This window comes from Podarcis liolepis (assembly GCF_965112155.1).
Source record: "Podarcis liolepis genome assembly, chromosome: 16".
NCBI classification, from domain to species: domain Eukaryota; kingdom Metazoa; phylum Chordata; class Lepidosauria; order Squamata; family Lacertidae; genus Podarcis; species Podarcis liolepis.
The window spans coordinates 3,302,561-3,321,252 of NC_139567.1; the positions used below are offsets into that span (position 1 = coordinate 3,302,561).

The window sequence follows — 18,692 nt, forward strand, 5'->3', positions numbered from 1 at the left end:
AGGTCAGGTGAGCGGTGACACCCCACCATGCTGTCTACAGTTGGAAACATTTCCCCTCAGACACTTTGATTGTCAGAATATTCACCTTTTCCCAATCTTGTTAGCTGTCCTTTCCTCCCAAACTGTTCTTGTCTCTGTGCGATATCAACACACACCCTTCCTAGCGACCGCTTCTTCCTCCTTCTTCAAGGAATTAGTGAAATGGACAATCCCAGGCAATTATTGATCACGTACTGAAAGAATACCATGATGCTACATATTCAGTCAAGTGCATTTATATGATGATGTCACTGGGAATGACAAATATAGTTAGGGCCACAGCGTCCTGTTTTACTGCTTGAGGCAAAACATTAAGTACCACCCCCCCTCCACTGCCACGCTGGCCTGCTCCCACACCATTTGCCCTGTTGCCTCCATCACTGGCAAAGAAGTGGCATGACATCTCTCACACTATGAGATCTTGTGAGATTTTGCTAGAAATTGGCGCTGATGCTGCTGGTGGGGGAGCAGTCATGGGGGCTTCTGCTGCCCGAGAAGGCTGCTTCTTCCCAGCTCATGAGTGGACCAGGCCTGAATATAGTTATATGGAAGTGAAAGCCCTGCTCAACTGATCAGTCATATGACTGATTCCAGCTGATCAGGGATAATAACACTACATTACTCAATGAATCAGATTTATTCATGTTTTGAAATCACTAATGAAAATCAAAGCCAACTGAGAGCAAAATCGGGCAATCGAAATGAATAGCTGAACATTTTTGAAGACATTTTTGAAACATCATCAAAGTGGAAAGGGAGTGTTTTTCTGATAATGTTTCAAAATAAAATGAAGAGCTGTGGGCACTCCTTATAAGAACTCAACCATAGTATATAATTCTGGGTTTCAAACCCTAGTTTTATCAATGCACAGATTCTATTTAATCATGCAATGCTGAATTTTCTCTGTGTTTAAAACCATGGATCTAATTCCCCCCTCTCCACAGTGCATTTTCTGGTATTGTTCATTAGCTGAGAAGCACAATGGTGAACAGCCCAGCATGGGTGGTTAGAGAAAAGAAATTATGCAGAGACGTCTGGAAATGGGGGGTTGGATAGACCCCCCTATGCAGGGATGTTTGGACTTTTCAAATCTGGCAATGGGCCGGGAGATGTTTGGAGTTGTGGGGGCTCTTAATTTTGGAGGGACTTTGAAACATGTTCTTAAATACCACATGGAGTTTAGTGTGGACCATGGAAAAGGGGCTGATTTGTCGAGAAGGGTCAAAAACATTGTTAAGCTGGAGTTCCCATGAGTGAAAGGAGCAGGAGACAAAGGAAAATATAGCTATAAATATGAAGAAGAGCCGCGGAAGGGACATGGAAGGGACTTAAGGGCCTCGGATATAAGGCTACCAGGTTCATACGCTAGATCGATGGGACAAAAAGGACTGACAAAACCCGGGACCAAGAGGAAGGGACGCTGGATGAAGATTAGATTCGGTTTTTTTCCTTTTTTTATTATTAGGATTGTTTTATAAAATGGATGAATGTTAGAAAAATGTTGGAATGAAATTATTTGGCTTTAGTAAAAATGTTTAAAGAATTATGCAAGAATATTATGGTTATGAGAATAATAATTTAATTTATTGCATTAGCATACAGCCATAGCAAAATAAGACAATACAAAAATACTAGAGACAAGCAACCAAGCAAAATTCAAGGCGATATTGCTGGCGTAATGACATTTAAATTACCCTAAGACAATAATACAGAGATTTAGTTGCCAGCGCCAAAAAATCTAATATGCGGATATATATAAAGCATAAATGGCCCCAAAATAGGCTCAGCACATTGAGTTAAAAAAAAAGGTAATAAAAGAATTAAAACAGGTCCAGGACTAGGACACACTACCCTGTCAGAGTAGCCCTGAGTTTCAGAGCCTGCACTATGAAGATTGCCACCCCACGTGAAATTTGGGGATTTGCGTCTACAAGAAGTGCTTTCAAACAGTCTTCCTTAGATGTAATGGTGGACAGGATCAAGAGGAGGAGCTTAGATCCTATTGGCTCATAAATAGGGCAGTAGAAAAAGAAATGTATGAAGTCCTCTACTTCATTCATTGTGCATGGACATAGACGCTGAGTAATAGGGGTCTTACAGTAAATCCCCTGCAGGAAGGCCGTGGGTATAGAATGGAAACGGGCCATAGTAAACGCTCTTCTCAAATTGGGCTCCGTCAGGTCTATCAAGTAGTTGGCAAGTGATCTTACCACTTTCACTTTAGGGGGCCACATGGAGAGGCGAGCTGTGGTGGACTGTGCCCGGTCCATGGCCTCATCTCTTGTAAGAATCCAGGCCCGGATTTTATGTTGGTCCCAAGATGACAGCGTGTCGAGATCTGGGAGGGAGTAGCGTGCAGTAATAGTCTCCATGGCCTTGGACCATTTGTTGGTATGAGAACAAGTTAAAAAGGCTTTCCTGGCTAGTAGGGAACCTGGGGCATTGATTAATTTACAATAAAAACTAATAATTCTAATGTGGGCTCTCGCAACAATGGAGGGGAGGCCCAGTTCTGTTCTTAACTGTGCAGCAACCGAGCCCTTGGGGAGACCCAGTATCTTTCGTGCAACAGAGTTTTGTAGAATCTCCAGCCGTTGTAGTGTTTTTAAATTTCAACCAGATTTCAACCCCATACATTAACATCGGGAGGACTTTGCTGATAAATGCTTTTCTGATTGGTGGAACAAACTGGCCGCCTTTTGCATAGAAGAATTTCTCCAAGGCTTTGATGGTTCTACGGGCAGCCAGGATGGTCATATTTAGGTGAGCTGACCAGCTAAGCCCATGCTGAAAAGTGATGCCCAAATACTTGAATGCTGAACAATATTCAATAGAGTGGCCCTCAAAATTCCAGAATGACTTCCGAGTTTTCGTGCCAAAAGTAAGAATTTTGGTTTTGGCGAAATTGATTTTGAGGGAATTGGTATCACAATATGTCATGAGCCCTCTGAGCATGTTGTTTAAGCCCTGCTTGGTTAAAGACAGTATCACCATGTCATCCGCATAGAGTAATATGGGGATCTTGAGCTGTTGTAGAGAGGGGGCAGATTGATTTAGGGCCTGCATAGTTGTAACGATGTCGTGATATAGAAATTGAATAGAAAAGGGGCCAAGAGGCAGCCCTGTTTGACCCCTTTATTCAGAGGGAAAGAATCAGAAAGAGCTCCCAGAGGGCCGAATTTTACTCTGGCCGATATGTCATTATGAATTTCCATAAGAAGGAGGAGGAGTCTCTTATCTATGTTGGTGTGACTAAGCTTCTGCCATAGCCTATCTCTGGGAATGGAGTCAAAAGCGGAGGTCAGGTCCACAAAAGCCGCGTGTAGTTTGCAGTTGAACCTGTTTAGGTATTTATCAATCAGGGTAAATAGAACCAGACATTGGCCCGATGTGCTATGACCTTTGCGGAAGCCAGCCTGTTCCGGGTGGAATAGCTTTGTTTCTTCTGCCCACTCGATTAATTTATCTAGCAAGAATCTAGAGTAAACCTTGTATGATATGTCTAGCAGGCTGATAGGTCGATAGTTATGCGGATCTTGTGGGTCCCCCTTTTTATGTATTGGGATGACTATGCTCTGTTTCCAATTAGGTGGAATCTTAAGAGTAGCATTAATAGTGGTAAAGAGAGATGCTAAAATAGGGGCCCACCACGTCTGGTTCAATAAGAATACCTCGGGTGGTATCATATCCTCCCCCGGGGATTTATCCCCTGAAAGCGTGCTGATTAGTTGTATACATCTCTCTGGGGAGACTGGCTCCCAGGTGGGCAAGGCAGATGCTGGAAGAGTGGAGACTGTGTTTACGTCGGAATCTGGGGTGGAATACAGCTGAGCAAAGTGAGAGTGCCAACTGGCTGCTGTGATGTTATTAACGATGAATGAGGGGGGGTCTTAAACCTGCATTAATTAAATTCCAGAATTTCTTGTCGTCACGGGTTTTAATGGCCACTGACAGTGCCGTCCAGCGTTCTTTCGCAAAGAGCAATTTCTTATGTTGGAGCAGCTTCTTGTAGTATGAACGGAATTGGGCTAACTCCCTGATTTTGCTCTGGGTGCTGTCTGATTTCATATCAGACTGAAGAAATCTAAGCCTACTACTGCACTGTTTGCATTCTTGGTCGAACCAAGTTTGATTCTTCCAGGTTAGAATCGCACGGGAGGGTTTCATAAGTGAAGGGAGCAAGTAGGCTAGAATTTGTTGGAAACTTGAGAAATGATTCACATTCATTGTTAACAGCTGAGCTTTCAGGGCTAGGATTTCAGGGGGAATTTAGGAGGACTTTAATGTCTTGCTCCAGATAGATATCCCACTTCTTATGACCGGGGGCTAAGATCAGTGAATCCTGGAGGTGGGGTGAGCTGGGAAGTCCCAGCTGTGTGTGGCGGAAGGAGATGGCAATAGGAAGGTGGTCACTTTCGGTTCTGTTGAACACATTGAAACAATATGCCTTATCATTAAGTGCCGAGGAGGACCAGATGTAATCTATAACACTTGCCCCTCTAGATCCTAGAAAAGTATAGTATCCCCCGGACCAGTCTTTGGGTGTGCCATGCAAGCTGTGCAGCCCACAGTTTATGGTAAACTCCAGCAGTATGATGCCAGCCCTATTAATGGTCTTGTCATGTGAATTCCACGTAGGAAACCACTTCTGGTTATGAGAAGTTGGGAAAAATAAGATTTAAGTTTTAAACTTTAAGGTTGTTGTTTTTTATAGTAAGATAAGATTAAAACAGATTAAGGTAATGTAATGACAGAATATTATGGAATATGGAAAGGATTTGCTGTGACAATTAACAATTAGGATACAAAAAAAGGGAGAAGAGAAGAAGAAGAGTTTGGATTTGATATCCCGCCTTTCACTCCCCTTCAGGAATCTCAAAGCGGCTAACATTCTCCTTTCCCTTCCTCCCCCACAACAAACACTCTGTGAGGTGAGTGGGGCTGAGAGACTTCACAGAAGTGTGACTGGCCCAAGGTCACCCAGCAGCTGCAGGTGGAGGAGCGGAGACACGAACCCGGTTTCCCAGATTACGTGACTACCGCTCTTAACCACTACACCACACTGGGAGGGGGAGGAGGTCAAAGAAAGAAGGTAATATCAGTTAAGGATTTGAGAATATTGGACTTGTTTTTAATTGTTTGTGATATATTTTTGTGTTTTTAATTTGTATTGTTTGATGTGGTTTGTTTTTTCTTTTTTCTTTCTCTTTTTCTACTTTGCTTTTTTTTGTAACTCTAAAAAATTTTCAATAAAGGTCGGAGAAAAACAATATAAACTGAAGGCTTTTGCAGACGATTTGGTTTTGACATTACAGGAGCCAGAAATTAGTACAAAAAGAGTTCTAGAACTAATTTCTGAGTTTGGTCGGGTGGCGGGATTCAAGTTGAATAAACAAAAAACTAAGGTTTTGGCAAAAAACTTGACACCTTCAGAAGTAGATGGGTTCCAGAAGGAAACAGAATTAAATGTGGTTACAAAAGTGAAATACCTGGGGGTTAATTTGACCGGGAGAAATTTGAATTTGTTTAAGGATAATTATGAAAAATGCTGGTCGGAAATTAAAAAGGACTTAGAAACTTGGTCAAGATTGAAACTTTCCTTGTTGGGAAGAATTGCAGCAGTTAAGATGAACGTATTGCCAAGAATGTTATTCTTGTTTCAAACCCTTCAGATCGTGGACAGAGTGGAATGTTTTGGAAAGTGGCAGAGGGACATTGCGAAGTTTATCTGGCAGGGCAAAAAGCCCCGAATAAAATTTAAGATACTAACAGATGCAAAGGAAAGAGGGGGGTTTGCCCTGCCGGATTTAAGATTGTATTATGAAGCTGCATCCTTCTGCTGGATGAAGGATTGGTTTTTGTTAGAAAACACTGATGTCCTAGATCTGGAAGGGTTTAACAATGCTTTTGGGTGGCATGCATACCTATGGTACGACAAGATAAAGTTTCACAAATTGTTTAAAAACCATATTGTCAGGAAAGCTTTATTCATTGTCTGGACTAAATATAAGGACTTACTTGAAAGTAAGACTCCGAGGTGGTTATCACCGACGGAGGCTAAGGCCATAAAACTACGTAACATGGAGAGTGGCTGGGTAAAATATTGCGAAATAATAGAAAAAGATGGTGATACCTGGAGGTTGCAGAGTTTTGAAAGACTGAAAGGAAAGGTGCGAGACTGGTTTCATTATGCCCAAATTTTAGAGATCTTTAAAAAGGACAAAAAAATTGGTTTCCAGGTGGAAAAATCAAAACTAGAGACAGAACTACTTGAACCTAAGACGAAAGTGCTTTCAAGAATGTATAACTTGTTGCTTAAATGGAATACTCAAGATGAGACAGTTAAATCAGCTATGATAAAATGGGCACAAGACATTGGGTACAACATTATGTCCGAAGACTGGGAAAGGTTATGGACCACCGGTATGAAATTCACGGCATGTAATGCCTTGAAGGAGAACATTATGAAAATGATATATAGGTGGTACATGACCCCAGTCAAGTTAGCAAAAATATATCACCTGTCTGATAATAAATGTTGGAAATGTAAGGAGGCTGAAGGAACATTCTTTCACCTCTGGTGGACATGCCCGAGGGTGAAGGCCTTTTGGGAAATGATTTACAATGAGTTGAAAAAGGTGTTTAAGTACACCTTTAATAAGAAACCAGAGGCCTTCCTCCTGGGCATTGTAGGCCAGAGAGTGTCAAAAAAAGATAGAACTTTTTTTCTATATGCAACTACAGCAGCAAGAATCTTATTAGCCAAACACTGGAAGGCGCAGGAGTTACCCACGCTGGAAGAATGGCATTCGCAGCTGATGGACTACATGGAATTAGCTGAAATGACCGGCAGAATCCGAGACCTGGGAGAAGAGGCAGTGGAAGAGGACTGGAAAAAATTTAAGGACTATCTACAAAAACATTATAAGTTATATGAATGTTGAGAATTTGCTAAGCTTTTGGGAAAAATATGCTTCAGTATTGAGATAAGTAAAGGATGGAAATTAAGTTATGATTTTGAAAAGTACTAATTACAGATTATATAACTAAATGAAAGTACAAAAACACACAAAATAAGGTATTAATTTGCTGTTTATTTTTATTGCAAAGAAAGCAGGGGATGGAGGACGTGGGGAAGTCCAGTTGATTATGAAAATAGACTTGAAAAAGGGAATTTTCTTTTCTAATCTCTTCTTTTTTTTCTGTAAAATCGCTTTTGTTGTGTTACTGATGATGTATTCTGACCTTGGAAAAAAAGCAATAAAAAAATTTATTTAAAAAAAAAATAAATTTTTTTTCAATAAATATCATTTAAAAAAAAGAAATTATGCAGAGAGATTGTGTAAAAATTAAGCCTTTAGTGTTACCGGTGATGCACTTGAGATATATTTTGGCATAGTTTTCACTGGAGGCCCAACACTGATCTAACATTGACAAATTCTTTTTTACTGTACAAAGAATTATTACTCATGTCTACAAAAGTGACTTTAGCTTTAAAGCGGATATGACATGTTCCTGATTGCCAAATAAAGCCAAGTGGTATGAAAAATATCTGGGTCTTGTTTTTTTCAACACAGTTGCTATTAGTTGCAGCAGCTTAGCCTCTCCACCACCACCTGGTTCTGGGCCAAAGACAGAACCTCAGAATATAAACCTTATCAGCTAAGCAATTCTCTTTGCCACAATAATCTGTAGTGGGCAATCAGAATTTAAGAGCATCAGTATCAGGCTTACTCACCAGTCTGAGCAACAAAGACACCTGCTCTTTCTACCAGAATATTACAGTAGTGCTAAAAACTACGCATTGACTGCCAGTTCCATGTATTATTGTCAAATGTATCCATTCTTCAGGAAATCAGCCCTGAGTGCTCACTGGAAGGACAGATCCTGAAGCTGAGACTCCAGTACTTTGGCCACCTCATGAGAAGAGAAGACTCCCTGGAAAAGACCCTGATGTTGGGAAAGATGGAGGGCACAAGGAGAAGGGGACTACAGAGGACGAGATGGTTGGACGGTGTCCTCGAAGCTACAAACATGAGTCTGACCAAACTGCGGGAGACAGTGGAAGACAGGAGTGCCTGGCGTGCTCTGGTCCAGGGGGTCACGAAGAGTCGGACACGACTAAACAACAACAACAATATAAAGAGAGAGAAAATGCCCAAGATGGGTTACCTGAAGGTCCTTCCTCTCCCTTATACACCAGCCAGATAACTATATAAACTGGTGAAGCCTTCCTTCAATTATTCTCATATATTTGTTTGATTTCTATGCATATCAAGGCTTTTAGCAAAGTGGCACCAGTTCTTTGGAACACTGTTCCTATTGAAATCGGACAAACCGCCTGCTGAAAATATTCCTGTTTCAACAAGCACTTTTCAAGAATTAATTTAATTCAGTATTGGCCATCTGTTCTGTGTTTCATGATTTTATGATGTTTTCATGATTTTATTGCCTGCTGCCATGATTTTCTAAAATGAACTGTCCGTTTGGAAATAGTTCTTATAAATAAATATGTCTACGGGAAAAGCCACCAGCTATGTTGGGCCATCGTATTTACAGTTCTCATCACCACTTTCCCTTGCTGTTGGGGAGAGGAAGGCATATGTAGGCTGCTTGTGCATCTTCTTCTCCCATCCCCTCTGGCAGGATCCCCCCTTTTGACAGCCCCAGACAACTCTAGGTGGGCCTGATCTAACCCAGGGTAATTCAGGGCTGCCCCAATCGGATCAGGCAAATCCATTTGGGATCTAGGTTTTGGATGGATCCAGTGCAGTGTGTTACTGGACACAAGGTGAGATCCGACTAGTGAGGAATAAAGTGGAATTTAGAAAATGCTGCAGATTTTTCAGCTCATGCTCCCCTTCCCTCCCCATTAAAATCATTAACATAGATGGGAAGTAAAAACTGAAATAAATGTTCAGCAAACTGTGCTATGCTCAAGGTTTGAAATTCAAGAATAATTTAATAATGCACAGTTGCTTCCATTTCAGAAACAAGAACAGGGATGGATCAAATCAAATTGATCAGATTTCTTTCCTACTATCTACTAGATCTCAGTGTGGTTTCTTTTTGAGAATATTTAGCAAGCTGTTTTAAGATCCTCTATAAAGTGGGATGTAAATATCCTAAATAAATATCACCTGTTTATTTAGTGCTGAAGGAAACTTGATAGGCAGGAAGAGCTCCATCCAGCCTCTTTGGCTGCAGCAAGAGGACAAAATTACATGACTCTTGCCTATTGAATTGCCATCCCATCCTGGGGTTGAAAAGAGGAAAGATTTGCCCAGATTCTGTTTAGAAAATATGATGGGCAGTTCCCCATATTTGTACTGCAGAACTTGCAACAAAAGAGGAAATGAATCAGCCAAAATGGCATAAACACGACACAGATTTGCATAACTTTTGCACAGACTAGATGCAAATTTAGATGCAAATTTAGAAATATTTAGATACAAATTTGGAAATAATTACCATAATTTAATTATATAATACACCTCCCCATATGGGGGAAGACTGTGCTCAGGGGTCCTGTGTGCCTGCTCAGTCTGCTGTCCAGACAATTTCAAGGCCCTCCGACTGGTTCTCTTATCATTCTTTTGCTTATTTATCTTTAAACTAGATTCCTTTGAATTAAGTCCTCTGTAAAGGAGGAGATATTGCTACCCTAGGAAAGGGTTAAGCAGCCCTTCCCCCAGCTCTGCTGCCTCATCCAAACCACCCCAGTTATCCACATATCTGCATATAAATTCCTTTGTGTTGAAGTTGAAGATCCCAACATGGTGGCTCTTCCTCTTCACATGTATTTTGATCTTGCATCTATCTCCCTTATTTTCACCAGTTCCACACCATACCTTTAAAGCACTCTTATAACACTTCAACAGTCATGGCTCCTCCAAGAGAATCCTGGGAACTGTAGTTTGGCCTCAAAGAGTGACAGTGCCTAGCACTTCAGTTCCCATAATTCTCTATGACTGTTAAAGTAGTTTAAGATTTCTTTGAATGTACGGCGTCGTTTTGACCCTAGTAGATTAAAGTGCTCTGTCATTCTGGAACAACAAGATTAGACTTTGATTACCCTCCAAGTGTCCTGATTTTCCAGGGTCAGTCCCAGAATTACAAAACCATCATGGCTTCCAATTTGATACCGGAATGTCCCTTTTTTTTCCTGCCACTGCCACCAAACTTGGAGAGCAGAATGAGCCAGTACTTGTCCCAAGCGAGAATGGTGGATGTGGCAGCGGCTGTGAGAGCGCATCCTGTTGCCTCTCTATGGCCTCTCCACGGCTGCGGCTGGCCTCTGCTCTCGGGCAGCTCATAGCAGCTGCTGGAGAGAGGGCAAGGAGAAGGAGAGGCTGCCGCTGCGAAGGCCCAACTCCACATGATGTGCCAACTCTGAGGGGCAGGCAGAGGGCAGGGCCACCCTGGGTGGGAAGAAAGGGGGAGTGCAGCAGAGTGTAAGGAGTCTTGATATTATTATATATATATATATATATATATATATATATATATATATATATATGCTTTCGTAGATTTTCACGGGTACAGGAATGTAGGTTTTGGTGTCTTCGGGTGTCTTCCCGTGTAAGAGTTGGGGTGTCTAGGCGACGTTTCGACGAGGTCTCACTCGTCATCTTCAGGCTGGTGCTTTCGGCTTCTTGTTACTGGAACAGGGCTCTGTTCCAGTAACAAGAAGCCGAAAGCACCAGCCTGAAGATGACGAGTGAGACCTCGTCGAAACGTCGCCTAGACACCCCAACTCTTACACGGGAAGACACCCGAAGACACCAAAACCTACATATATATATATATATATATATATATGCTTTGTGCATCCACGCCTAATCCTGCTGCTTTCTAAAATTTATTTATTGGTGTGTTTTTCATTTTGTAAATCTACAAAAAAATAAAATAAAGGGATTAAGGGGTTTTCTTAGGACAGTGGAATATATGTGTGCTGTGTCCTGTTGGCATAGTGATGGTGGCACTTGCCCTTTTTCTGATAGGAAATGCTCTGTGAGGAGCACAAAAATTGGAGGGTCCAGGAGGCTGGGGGGGGGGTGAGAGACTGAGAAATGTCCCAAATTTCATCTGAGAAATGTTGGAGGGTATGTCAATAAAAATGTGAGCAGAATAAACAGGGATATGCACTGTTTTCATAAATTATGAAATGTTTTATACACATTGGTTGTTTAATTGGCTTGTGCATTTAACTGTGTGTTATCTATTTTATGTGTTTCTTGCTTCCCATCCTCCTTTAAACACCAATGTTCAATGGAGGATGGAAGGTGCTTCAGAGAGTAGTTTGCCAAACTGCTCTCTGAAGTGCCCCTCTGTTTGCCTGGGCCTCCTGCCACCTGCCCTGCTTGCTTGCTCACTGGCCTGCTGGTCTGTCATTATGCTGGAGTTGCCATGGCCTCCTGCTGGCAGCCATGTTAACTGCAGCGTGATGACAGCCTTACTTTTTTATTATACCATAACATAAAAGGGCAAACATAATGTATGTGAGCCATGTCCTTAAGTAGCCATATAAAGTAGGGCTGTCAGCAAAGATTAGTAAACTGCATAGCTCATTAATTAATCAGATTTGGAGAAAAAGAACATATTACCAAACTATAAGCCTAAGGCAATTTAATAAACATACAGTGCAATCCCATGCAACTTTACTAAGAAGTGTCCCACTCAGTTCAGAGAAATTTACTTTCAAATAAGCACACATTGAATTGCTTCCAAAACCTGCCACCTATGTTTAGAACAAAAGACCATTGTTAATGTTTACATGTGTGTGTGTTTAAAAAGTCCATACTACCACCCAATCGTAGAACAAAAGAATCTCTCTCACCAAAACAGATTCAAGTTTGCAGACCTCATATAAAGTAGCTGAAACTAGATCTTCATCTTTTCCTCTCTTTCCCCCCATTCTCTGGAGATTTTCACCTTGCCTTTGTTAGGATCCAGATGCTGATCATTCTTTCACACCCACTTTAATTCTGAGCCTGCTCCTGAACACCCAAGATTTCTGCTGGAGATGGGGGGAAGAGAGGGTGTTGGGGGAAATCACCTTGATGCAGTCAAATGATTCAGTGTGACTTGTCTCATGTCTATTGCTCAAGCCCTTCCCTTTCCCTCAAAACACACATCAACAGAAACTGGAACTCACAATGCATGAACAGCAAATTCCAGGGGGGAAATTGTGCTGAATCTGTTGTGGCAAAGTCTACAAAGAGGTCCATTAAAGAAGACAAGATTTATTATGGCATAAGATTTTGGGGGCTAGAGCTTGCTTTGCCAGATGCAACTAGTCTTTAATCCACACCATGATAACTCTGTTAGCATTTAAGGTGCCTCAGAAGTTGTCATTGTTTATTCCCCTGCCCCCAAGCAACAAATGGTGATATAACCAGAACCTAGTAAAATACTTCCTGAACTCTTCTATACTTTATTAGAAAATTTGTTGTTTTCAGAACATTGTAGGAATTAGAACCCTCTGCTGTCCTCTTCCCCTTCCTTTACGTTTAATAGCCCCATCAACAACAAAAAAGGTGTGTGGGGAGGGGGCAAGTCCAATAAAATACCCGCTCTATTAACATCCAGGCCAAATAAAACCTCAGACATTGCCAATTTAATTTGGTCTTTGGGGCTTTCACTTGCAAGAAAAATGCCTTGCAAGAAACTACCCGTCACCTGTCGACTGACCCCAGGTAAGTCAGCTTGAAGTTCTGCCCTGCAGTGGCACTGTTGCAACTTGGAAGTTGAGCAACACCTTTGGTAAACACTTCCTCATGTAGCAGCAAGAATAAAGCCGAAGCAGTCATTCTTTGCTTTGCACAGTCAAAGGCAGGCTGGAGGCAGCTCAAGTTGGCACTTCGGCTTCTGAAATCAAAGGGCTACTCTGTCGCCTCATCAACCCCCTGCCCAAAATGATCAAAGGCCTCTTTGTTACGACTTGCATTGTACTTCTTCACCATCAAGGTAAGGTGGGTTTTTTTTTAAAGAAGCCAAACAAAACCAAAATGCAAAACTCCATCAGAACTTTGAAAACTTGTGTAGTCCCTGATTAGCTTCTATAGCTTTGTCAGTGTTTTTAATGATTAACAAGCCAGCACATACCCAGGATGAGTTTCTACAGCCGCACCAAGGAAAGTTTCCTAGAGACTTTGTTTCTGTTCCTGAGCGGATGCTTTTCTTTTCTGCTGTTTTATCTTTTTACATCTTGAAACAGGGCTTGAGAATGTCAGTTGGAAAGTCCTGAGAATGTCACAGTGTGGAACAAAAGAAAGTATTTCAGTCATTTGGGAATGAAGAGTTCCAAGAAACTAGAAAGGGAGGGTTGGTTTGTTGGAAGAAGTTGGAAGAAAGCAGCATTTTAACAGGAAAAGTGTGTTCAGTTTTAAACGGGCTGCAAGGGTGAGATATAAATTATAGGCACAAACTTGCATGATATCAGTGATGACGAGCAGCTTGATAATAACTAAACTATATTTTGAGTAACAGTGGATTGAACTGTATTCAGGCCATTGTGACTCCAGTTACTTTGTGCAGCAGCTTACAAGAATGGAAACCCCACAGTTCTGATCTGGCACAGACCACAGGAATAAAGGAAACCATTTTTCTTCCCTTCAAAAATGTAAGAATAATGCTACATAGTGTTTTATATAACACTTTAGAATGCTTGAGGCAGCTTGCACACATTATCTCAATAAAGCGCTTTCTTAATATTCAGACTGTCCAGATCCATTGCTCAAAATGTTTTAATTTGTTTAGTGAGAAGCCATGGGAGTGGGTGAGAGCCAAGGGTGGTGTGTGTGATTTGCTCAAAAAAACAAACATTTAATAAGATTAAGGAATGACAATTGTAATGTTAAATCTGTAAGGCTGTAATCCTATACAGTGGTACCTCGGGTTAAGTACTTAATTCGTTCCGGAGGTCCGTACTTAACCTGCAACTGTTCTTAACCTGAAGCACCACTTTAGCTAATGGGGCCTGCTGCCGCCGCCGCGCCGCTAGAGCACGATTTCTGTTCTCATCCTGAAGCAAAGTTCTTAACCTGAAGCACTATTTCTGGGTTAGCGGAGTCTGTAACCTGAAGTGTATGTAACCCGAGGTACCACTGTACACACTTAGCTGGGAGCAAGGGCCACTGAATACAGCAGGAGTCCCTTCTTGATAAATGTGCATCGGATTGCTATGCAAACAATTTTCCAGTTTAGAGGGATGTTCAGAACACTATGGCACAGGAGGAAACCCCAGTAATTTCAATGGGCTGTCATGACGATTATTTCTTTTGCAAGAGCAATCCTGCCTGCGTGCTGCAGGGAGGGACTGATGGCAGAGGCTCTGAGAGGTCCAAGGTCATAATGGGTACATGGCAGCTTGGGATGAAGGAGAAATTAGATTTGGTTTGTGTTTAAGGGGGAATCTACTTTGTTCACACTTTTCAAAATGATGTGCAAATACAGCTATCCTTTGAAATTAGCATTTCTCTGAATTTTGCAGAGCAGTTCCCTAGCCAAAAAAGATGTACAAAAATGTGTATTGCAGGGTAACACCTGCCTAAAAATGCACATATTCAAGAAAATAGCACAGCAAAATGCATTAGGTAGGGGGAAATGTATTAGAAAAAAAAATGTGTGTATTAGGAGAAATTAACACTGAAATGCATTTACCTACTGATGTGGTAATGTGGAGAACAGGAAAATGAGAAAATGAGAGAAACGAAAATTGACTGATTCCTAATTGCAGCAGGGTGGAAGGAGGTTTTGCATTTGCTTTTTGCTTTTCATTTTTTTCTAAATAAAACTGATGCCTCTCCTGTGGGAGGGTGAATACATATGTCAGGTTAGGATATGACCTCTCTCCATTTGGAGGGGCATGATGAGGAACTGGCAAGGCTTCCCCTGATCCATCTCCTGCACACCTCCAAAGTGCCCACAACCTGCCCTTCCACCTTCCGCTTTCCTTCTCAGGGAAGACTTTCACACATTGATATGCATCACAAAGAGCTGTCACATTGAATCATAGAATTGTAGAGTGGGAAGGGACCCCAAGGATCATCTAGTCCAACGCCCTGCAATGCAGGAATCTCAGCTCAAGCATCCAGGGCAGAAGGCCATTGAGGCTTAAACATTGTGGTCATCTGTCATGGATGCTTTAGTTGAGATTCCTGCATTGCAGGGCGTTGGACTAGGTGACCCTCGATGATTCTAGGATTCTATTATTCGGTGCAGTTGGCCATTTACAGTTAGCAGCAGGACAGTATTCCTGGGTAATATTCAATGCTACCCACTGAGTAACTTGGGTTCATTAGTTTCGATGGGTGTACTCTGTGTAGGACTTAGTGGAATACAACCCTATGACTTATTCTTAGTTGACATCAAAATAACAAAACCAAATGGTAAATTGAAATACAGCAGAGATTTTTTAAAAAAACAACATATTGCATATTGTCAACAATAAGAATAAATTATAAATTCACTGATGTTGATAGTAGTGCAAATAAGATTAATGCAGTAAAGTTATTCATGCTCCATCAACCAGTATTTTCCATATTAGGTAAGACTGTACTTTGTAACTCACATCCTTCACTTACATAATAAACATGCTCCACACAGATATCACTCTCCATTTCCCTTATTTTAACAACATGAATAAGTGTGATCATACTTAAAATATCCCAAAATTTCACTAGCTGTTAATGAATTGTCATGTTCCTCTTTTTTCTAGTTCTAGTCTTGAAGCTCTCTATCTTCCTTTTTTAAAATATGGCCCAAAGGGCCACCAATAGGTCTATTGGGAATTTCTAAGTTCTTTCAAAATTCATTTACAGTATTTTGGATAAGTCCAAAATAGATGACCTTTTCTGATGGTGCGGTTCCTTTCTTGATGCTATGCATAAATGACCAGGCTTCTGACTGTGCTGAAGGAAATGGCCCCCATATGGAACACAAAGATGGTGTCCTATGAGCCCCACCCACATTCTGAACTAGTCCAGCCCAGATACAGACTTTTCAACCTCACTGAGCACGCTAAGAAACATTGTTCATACTTAGATGCTGAACATGAGTTCTGAACTCCTTTGGTCATTATGGAAAGAGGCTTGTATGCACACCCCAGCTCTGGACCCTTCTCCATTTGTGCTTCAGAGTCCTTCTTCTCAGGCTTAAATGGCCCCATAAATATCTCCCTTCAGTTGGTATGATTGTCTAAGGCAAATTGAGGTACCTGCTCCATTCCCATGCTCTAGGGACACTGTTTACATGCCATAAGAGGCTAAGTGAACAGCCAGTGATGACAAGGAGTGCGGGGAGCAAAGGGTCAGGAAGCTCCAGGAATTGGTAGTGGGTGTTCTGCAGGATTGTGGGCCTTGGCAAATGCCTGCCAGTGCTGACCCCTGGCGCTGGCACATTGCTATTAAGAAATCTCTGATTTCCCATTCAATTTTTCAACGTTCCATGTGGCAATGTGGTAGCCCTCCTAGTGAGAAAGACTGACTATGGCCCTAGCTGCCACTTCTCCCTCCTCTTTCTCCATTCTTCCTTGTAACATGTACCACGGGAACATTTGGCCTGAGACCAGCCCTCCAAATCTCAGAACTCTCCCCAGGCTCTCCTCGGGTCATACATCTCACTGGACCTGCTTCACACTATCTTTGAGTATTTGGGCCGTGCTGGATTATATCTCATACCCTCCAACATTTCTCTGATGTTCTGTTTATATTATATTATATTATTCAATACCCTGTCCATCTGACTTTCCAACATATATAAAACACAATAAAACATTAAACATTAAAAAACTTCCCTATACAGGACTGCCTTCAGATGGCTTGGGGGCTGGATAACTCCATACCCTCCAACATTTCTCCACTGAAAATAGGGACGTCCTAAGGAAAAGTGGGACATTCCAGTATCAAATCAGAAACCGGGATAGCTTCTGTAAATCTGGGACTGTCCCTGGAAAATAGGGACACTTGGAGAATCTGATATCGTTGAACTCTGATAATGCTTTTTGGATGGCAGAGAAATTAGTCTACAGTACAAAAATAACATTTGCATTCATTGCTCCACCTCCCTCTGGCTCCTCCTACCCCTGGTATGTGGCCCTATAAAGGTTGCTTAGAAGGGGATGTGGCCCTCAGGCTGAAAAATGTCCTCCACCCCAGTGTACTATAACACAACTGTGCACCTTTATGCCCCCAACTGACAGTCAGTTGTCTGATGAAGGCCTGGAGGAAAAGCACAACGACCGCACACCATATTTTGTGCAATACTGCTTGCAAATGGGTAGATCAGGGAAATCATGCAACGGTGGCAGTTCCACCTATCTTGCACCCTGTAGTTTGGTACAAGCTGCTGCAGCTAAAGCAGCAGCACACTTCTTGTTTCAAGGATGAGGGGTTGTTGTTCTGCCAGGGTCCTTAAATAGCTCTGAGTGAAGTCGCCCACACCCTGCATTCTGCTAATCAAGTCCTATGTTAGTTGTTGGCATGTTCTGTTCTCCAGGTTGCTGTTGAATAATTTGCCTTCAGGTTTGGCATACCCAAAATAGGTCTGCCCGCCCACACAGAGAACAAGATCCATAACGCACCCTCTTACTCATGCCATCTGAGATGGAATAAATCCAGATGGAGTCCACCATCAAAGTATCTGTGTGATATTCACAATTCCCAAATGCCTGTCCCTAGTCCATACTTCACTTACATGGAGCACGTGGCAAACCCTCTAAGCAGTGGGTGGTTCATTTGATCACTAGATTCGTCTGTGTCAATGCAGTATCATTTCATCAGTTGAATGAAGACTGCTGACTTTTGGGTCTGCTAATAAGCAACTTTTAAAACAGGCTAACCAGCAGAGCCATTTACTACTACTACTACTACTACTACTACTACTACAGTGGTACCTCGGGTTACATACGCTTCAGGTTACAGACTCCACTAACCCAGAAATAGTACCTTGGGTTAAGAACTTTGCTTCAGGATGAGAACAGAAATCGTGCTCTCATGGCGCAGTGGCGGTGGGAGGCCCCATTAGCTAAAGTGGTGCTTCAGGTTAAGAACAGTTTCAGGTTAAGAACGGACTTCCGGAATGAATTAAGTACTTAACCCAAGGTACCACTGTACTACTATATTCCCCCCTCATTCCCCCTCCTGGAATATTACTGAAGAATCCTGTGCACACTTACTTAGGAGTAAGCCCCATTGAACACAGTGAGACTTACTTCTAAGTAGCAGCCCTTCTTGCATTTAAAGAATGCACTCATCTCCCCCACCTCAGTCTTTTTTTCTTCTCCAGGCTAAACATACCCAGTACCTTCAACCTTTCCTCACAGGCTTATTTCCATTTTCATGGCCTTCCCCTGATCTTATTGTCATTTGTCTACACCAGGGAGGTGCTTCTCCTCCTCCTCCTCCTTCTTCTTGTTGTTGTTTTGGCCTGGCAGACCAGATTGTTTATCTGTCTATACCTTTGTGAACCAACTTTGACAGGTAGGTGGGTGGGACAACCCACCTGCCACTCACCTGACATCATTATGATGTCACATGACTGACTAATGGGCCGTCCTGCTTGCGATGTGTTTCCCAAGCACCCAGCTGGTTGTGGAGCACTTGGGAACTGCAAAGGGGGATTTGCCACCCATATGCTATGGGTCTGGGAAG

The 18,692-nt window shown here is 42.1% G+C and overlaps 1 protein-coding gene and 1 long non-coding RNA gene across 11 annotated transcripts in view; one reads left to right on the forward strand and one right to left on the reverse strand.

Moving 5' to 3' along the window:
• LOC310695848 overlaps window positions 1-12,053 on the reverse strand; it is a 37,928-nt gene extending 25,875 nt beyond the window's left edge. For 4 of the 10 annotated variants that reach the window (XR_014520284.1, XR_014520285.1, XR_014520292.1 and 1 more), the window contains exons 1-2: window positions 11,903-12,053; window positions 86-233 (exon numbers count right to left, since the gene is read on the reverse strand). This is a non-coding gene — a long non-coding RNA (uncharacterized lncRNA). Of the gene's footprint in view, window positions 1-85; window positions 234-449; window positions 811-7,406; window positions 7,700-7,777; window positions 7,857-9,890; window positions 9,917-10,114; window positions 10,274-11,878 lie in introns of those variants that run through there. The other 6 variants (XR_014520286.1, XR_014520287.1, XR_014520288.1 and 3 more) reach the window with 6 other exon arrangements.
• Window positions 12,054-12,311: 258 nt separating this feature from the next.
• ADAM28 (ADAM metallopeptidase domain 28) overlaps window positions 12,312-18,692 on the forward strand; it is a 73,012-nt gene continuing 66,631 nt past the window's right edge. The window contains exon 1 of the mRNA XM_083480430.1: window positions 12,312-13,008. Within this exon, the coding sequence (XP_083336556.1) occupies window positions 12,957-13,008 (52 nt within the window). The 5' untranslated portion in view covers window positions 12,312-12,956. The remainder of the gene's footprint in view (window positions 13,009-18,692) is intronic.